This window comes from Emiliania huxleyi (assembly GCF_000372725.1).
Source record: "Emiliania huxleyi CCMP1516 chromosome Unknown EMIHUscaffold_142, whole genome shotgun sequence".
In the NCBI taxonomy this organism is placed as follows: domain Eukaryota; phylum Haptophyta; order Isochrysidales; family Noelaerhabdaceae; genus Emiliania; species Emiliania huxleyi.
This window is the reverse complement of record NW_005201176.1, coordinates 51,407-57,361: the sequence shown is the minus strand read 5'-3', so window position 1 is coordinate 57,361 and position 5,955 is coordinate 51,407. Positions and strand designations below refer to the sequence as shown.

The 5,955-nt window shown below is 64.2% G+C and overlaps 2 protein-coding genes across 2 annotated transcripts in view; one reads left to right on the top strand and one right to left on the bottom strand.

Annotated features, from left to right (window-relative positions):
• Positions 1-1,203, bottom strand: part of EMIHUDRAFT_227798 (hypothetical protein) — a gene marked incomplete at both ends in the record, with an annotated part of 3,134 nt that extends 1,931 nt beyond the window's left edge. The window contains one exon of the mRNA XM_005787423.1: positions 425-1,203. Within this exon, the coding sequence (XP_005787480.1) occupies positions 425-1,203 (779 nt within the window). The remainder of the gene's footprint in view (positions 1-424) is intronic.
• Positions 1,204-4,081: 2,878 nt separating this feature from the next.
• Positions 4,082-5,180, top strand: EMIHUDRAFT_455389 (hypothetical protein; the record flags this gene model as incomplete). The annotated part of the gene is made up of 2 exons (XM_005787422.1): positions 4,082-4,570; positions 4,643-5,180. The coding sequence occupies 2 exons, from the start codon at positions 4,082-4,084 to the stop codon at positions 4,733-4,735; spliced, it is 582 nt and encodes a 193-aa protein (XP_005787479.1). The 3' UTR covers positions 4,736-5,180.
• Between the last annotated feature and the right edge of the window lie 775 nt (positions 5,181-5,955).

The following is a 5,955-nucleotide window of genomic DNA, read 5'->3' as shown; positions in this document are numbered from 1 at the left end:
ATCCCGTCCAGGAAGGGGAATTAGAGGGCGTCCGCGTCCGCGACTCCGAAGAACTCCCCGAGGGCGCGGGTGAGAAACGCCATGGCGAGCCCCTTGGGTCCAAAGGTGGAGGGGGGGGGGGGGGGGCGGATGACACTGTGGGCGCGTGTGGCTGCGCAGGCGGTGCTAGGAGGGGTTCAGTCTCCGGTACGTGACCGGGCAGTGTCTCCGGGCAGTGTCTCCGCTGTCTCTCGCCTTTCCACATAGGACGGAGGCGGTGCAAACCTCGGCTGGTTCTAGGCTGTCTCTCGCATCGCGGCTGTCTCTCGCCTTGCCGCAGAGGACGCAGGCGGTGCAAACCTCGGCTGGTTCTAGGCTGTCTCTCGCATCGCGGCTGTCTCTCGCCTTGCCGCAGAGGACGCCGGTGGCGCAGAGAGGCTCCGACGCCAGGGGCTTGAGCGAGGTGCGGAGGGAGAGGCCGAGCGTGACCAGGGCCGTCGCGGCGAAGGCCTGCTGGAAGGGCTCGAACACCCCCCCCACCAGCTCCGGCAGCGCTGCGTGCCCGCCCGCCTGCAGCGCCGCTCGGACCGCGGAGCCAACCACGACCGAGAAGACTAGCGGAGAGCGCAGCACCTTGCTGCACACGCGGGCGAGCTGGCGGCGCGAGCCGGTCGCACCGCCACCGCCGCCGCTCGGCAGAAGCCGCGCCTCGGCCGCCTCAACGCCCGCCTCGGCGCCCGCCTCCAGAAGCGCGAAACCGAGCGGGTTGAGCAGCGCCAGCTGGACCGGCGCTGCGAGGTAGATTGTAGAGTCGAAGCGCCCGCCCCAAATTGCGGCGCACAGAGGCAGCCCGAGCGCGAAGTCGTTGCTCTGCGTCGTCGCGATCGCGTACAGGCCCGCCCGCCCGAGCCAGGTTGCCTTGCGCTCTGCGAAGGGCACACTGTCGCTCGTGCGGCGGCAGAGCGCAGAGAGGCAGAGTCCGGCAGTGATGGCAAATACGAGGCCCTTGGCGGCGGAGATGGCCGCAACGAGCCGCCACGCCTCGCTGTCAATCTCGAGCTCGGCCATGGCAAGAAAGAGCAAGCCGGGCATCGCGAGCCTCCCCACAAACGCCGAGATGCCTGCCGCCTCAGACGGAGAGAAGAGGGCGAGGCGGCGGCTGAGACAGCCGATGAGGATGATGGTCACACACTGGGTGAGGGCCTTGAAGAGCTTGAGCAGCATAGCGAGTTAGCCAGAGACGCCTGAGCAAATGTTGGCGTTCGCGGACATTTCTTGAAAAAAGAGAAAAAACCTCGCTCGCACGAGTGTCGTTCGATTCGGGCGCCTTGGGCGTCGGGGTGGCGAGCAGGGGACGCGGCTCTGAGTGCCCAGCGACGCGTGCCGGATGGAGTCCGGCCGCGGGCGACTAGGGAGTTCGCTCAGGATGTGTGGCAGCCGCACGTTGGCTGAGTGTCTTGTCTTGTGGTTCTGTGTGTCGCTCCTGTGTGACCGTCATCGCCCGTCTAGCGTCCACCCATACCGCGTTGGTGTCCCAGTCGTTGGTCGGACTGTGTTTCGCCTTCCCATCAATCAATCAACGAGTGTGTGTGTGTGTGTCTTGTCTTGTGGTTCTGTGTGTCGCTCCTGTGTGACCGTCATCGCCCGTCCTGCGTCCACCCATACCGCGTTGGTGTCCCAGTCGTTGGTCGGACTGTGTTTCGCCTTCCCATCAATCAATCAATGTGTGTGACTCACTCACTCTCGCACGACACTGGGCACGGGATTGGCGCGCACTGGCACTAACACAGGCTTCGAAAAAGAAAGAATTCAGGTCCTACATCTCACGGGTCTCCGAGGGTTGGCCCCGCGTACCGCTACCGGGTTTCCCCTTAACTGCAGGACGCCCCCTCTGCTCGGACGGGCCCACAGACATCCCGCACACCCGCCGCACACCCGCCGCCCCCGCGCGCGCCCCACCCCGGCCGGCGGCTCTACCACCGCCGCCGTCGCCGAGCGCTCCGGCCTCGTTCGAGACCTTCTACTCGTGCCCGATCGGCTCCTCGTACAGCAGGTCGGACTTCGAGTCAGCGGTGAGCTACGGCACCAAGAACAGCGACGACTGCTGGTTCGAGCGCATCCCGTCGGACGGGCCGACGAGCAGCGAGCTGGCCATCCGCGCGACGGTGTCGGGCGGGTCGTGCGGCAGCAGCCCGACGACCATCCAGTTCAGGGGTGCCACCGACGCCGCCAAGACCAGCCTGTACAACTACTTTGTGAGCGGGACCCAGTCTGGCTACGTAACAATCGACTCGACGTTGGTCTCTGGCTCCGTCGCGATGAGCGGGCTGCCGGCCAGCTTCTGGACTGGTCAGCCGGAGGATCGCAACCACGGCTGGATCCTGGGAACAACTCCTGGATACAAGTTCGCATCCGGCTACAGTTACAACGGCGCTTATAACTTCTGCAACGGCGCGGCGCTGCAGGGCTCAAACGAGGAGATTGTCGAGCTGTCGTACATTGCGGTGCCTCCGCCCGCCCCGCCGAGCTGCTGGTTCTACCGGCTGCCTCAGACCACCGTCGACTACCCCCGCATTCGTGCGACGGTGTCGGGGGGCGTGTGCGGCTCGGAGACAAACACGATCGAGTTCCGAGACGCGTCGACCACGTCCACGGCGGTGCGCGACTACTTTGTCGACGGGACCTTTGAACTGCGGCTGGAAAAACGGACAAAACTGCAGAGACTATAATGGGGTGCCTATGTGCGAATACAAGGTGTATTGGGACGGCTGTGGGAAAAAAGAGTGCCACGGCGACGAGATCGTGTACGGCGACCGGGATCAAAAGTGGTGTGATCTCTACATCGACAACGTGGTGGCGATTGCTGGCCACCGCGGTGGAATTTACTTCGGCCAATCGTGTGGGTGAGCGACACGACAGGAACAATCGATTCTTGTCATGCGGAGGCTGCCGCAGCACCGACGCTTGCTTTGACCAGTGCAGTGGAGGAGACTGCGTCGGGGTTGAGTACAACCCCAGAACTAGGGATTGCTGCCCGACGAGGGCTGTTTGGGGACACTGGGCTTCGTTAGAACTCACCTTAACTTAGCTTCTTTCCTATGCCCAGTGTCGTGCGAGGGAGTTTTGTTGTAAAATTCTTTCCTACACCAGGCGCAGCGGCGCTTCACGACCGAAATAGTTGAATAGACACCACAGAAATACGCACACCGGCGCCCGAAGTGCCAAACAGTGTTGAGTACTGTTGGCCGCAACCCCCGCCACCCATAGCGAGCCCATCCCACGCATTCCCACGCGTTGCCCTCAACGCGGGGCCGGGAGCGGACAGGAAAAAATAAAAACTACATCATCGAACGGAAAGGTGGGCGCTCACGAGCAAGGGGCGTCACGTTGAGTCGTCTCAGTCTCACGTGAATTCGTCCCTGTCTCACTCTCAGCGTCTCAGCGGTGTCTCAACAGATCCATCACTCCGTCTCACTTCCGTCTCACTTCCGTCTCTCCTTCCTGCCGTCTCAGCGGTGTCTCAACAGATCCATCACTCCGTCTCACTTCCGTCTCACGCAGTCTCTTCCTGCCTTCTCGTCCGTCTCAAGCGCGACAGGCTCCCGAGAGTGCCCGAGAGCGCCCGAGAGCGCCCGAGAGTGCCCGAGAGTGCCCAGATTGCCCGAGAGTACCCGTGCAACGTCGTGATGTGGGGGGCAGTGGGAGGCGCCCGAGAATGCCCGAGATTGCCCGAGGTTGCGTGCTTGGGCTCCTGCCACTGCCCCGAGGTGACCACTGCACATCAGACCACATCACGAGGGCGATCTCGGGTACTCTCGGGCGCCTGCCACACTGCCCCGACCACCTCATGAGGTTGCACGGGTTATCTTGGGCAATCTCGGCACTCTCGGGAGCCTGCCGCGCTGAGACGGACGAGAAGGCAGTCAGAGACGGAAGTGAGACGGAAGTGAGACGGAGTGATGGATCTATTGAGACACCGCTGAGACGCTGAGAGTGAGACAGGGACGAATTCACGTGAGACTGAGACGACTCACCAAAATTTCCCACGAGCAGGTCTCACCGCGCTGGTGCCGCCGCGACCCGCTCCTTGCGCGTGCGGTCGATGGCGGCACGTGATCCCGACTGGCTCGGGTCTCGCAAGGTGGGCACCAAGGCCACGGACCCGACGGTGGAGGTCGAGGGCACGAGCTACGAGTTCGCGGTGGAGGTGGGCGTGGACGACGACCTGCCCAACGGAGCTTATGCAATCCCAAACTTCACGCCTCCGCATGCGATCCATTTCGGCACGCAAAAGGTTTTCATACCAGCCTCCGGCGCCACGTACAACGACGTGGTGAGGCCCATGATGAGCAAGCTGCGTGAAAAGATCGACGCGTGGTTCCAAACGCTCGTGGGCCAGGTCGATGCTTCCAACAACGCCAACGCGTTTTCCATTAAAGCTTCCCGCTACGCCACCGAGAACGGGGGCGGCGGGAAACAGCTCGCGTATAAGATCGAGATATACCTGGTGAAGCTGGAGTTCAAGGGCGGGGCTGTATCTGCCGACGGTGCCGTACGCGCGGGGGCACACTCGGCGACGATTCAGACTCACGTGCGTGCCTCTGACTCACCCCAGCCCAACCCCGGCCCCGACCCTACACGGCCGGAACCCTCGCCCTCGCAGGTCACGAAGCATTGCCCAGGCTTCGCAGGCCATGGCGATACCCTGTCCATACCGTCAAAGAGTGAGCAACCCGCTTGTTGCATCTTGCTGTAAGGGGCGGCATCGAGGAATCTAAGAGGGGCGACACCGGCAATGTCTGCCGCTGCCCGGCGGCAATGTCGCGAATCAGAAGTGCTTGTTGATAACGAGGCAGGTGCTTCTGGCGATCGCAAGTGGACGTGCTTCAGCCCGCGGTGCATGCCTACAGTGGGCGGCCTCAAGTTTATGAAGTTTGCTTGTGGGCGGGTGCGTTTCTGCTCTGTCGATTGCCAACGGGCGGACTGGTCCGTTCACAACTGACCTGCACAGCACGCAAACCCAAGAAATGAGCCGAGCCCGCCGGAGCCGAGCTGGGGCACGGGACGCGTCGCGGGAGGCGGCGTTTGCCCTGAACGAACGCGTGAACCGTAATGTCGTGGTTATGCGCGCGCCCGCAGGTGGGTAGGGTAGGACAGGTGCCCAATAGTCCATAGAGAGAAGTCAAAATTCTCCTCAGACAGGCTTCCCGGGCCGTGAATTGCATACTTCATAACGCAGGCGCGCTCAAAAGGAATAAATCATTGCCCGACCAAATTGGCCTTTTGCCTCAAGCGGCGATGCCCCCCACCCCCCCCACCCACAGCCTACGCGTGGCGCCGCCAGATGCGGCAGCCGGTGTACCGCCTCGCCTTGGAGAGCGCCTTGGCCTCGGCGGCGCTGCTGGCCTCGTCCGCCGCGGCGCTGCCGCTAGCGATGCCCCGCTGCAACTCCTCCACCTTCCAGCAACATGGGCAGCCGCTGGCCTCGAGGTGGACGGGCTGGCCGGGCGTTGGCCCCGGCACGAGGCAGAGGAGCGTGGTGGAGGCGAGAGCGGAGGAGACAAGGACGGCGGAGAGACGGGAGGAGGAACCGGCCGGCGAGGTGCCGGCGGCGAGGGCGGCGCACGTCGTCAGCTGCGAGCTGGGTGCTCCCGCGGCGGTGGCGGCGGCGGCGGCGGTGTCGGCGGCGGCGGCGGTGTCGGCGGCGGCGGCGGCGGCGCGGGGCGGAGGTTCCCGCCACCAGTGCAGCGCCTGCAGGATGCTCTTGCGCGTCTGTGCGTGCGTGAACTGCATATGGAGCACGTCCTGGGCCAGTACGGCACGGCCCAGGTCGGTCGAGGAGGCGTCGTTGCACCGCATCGGCTTCGCCCGCGTCAGCCAGCCCGGGGCGACGGCCAACCGCGCGCCGTACATCCGCCCCACGTCCGCGCGAGGAAGCGCCGCCAGCGTGGGCGCTGCCGCGGAGCCGCCCGTGAG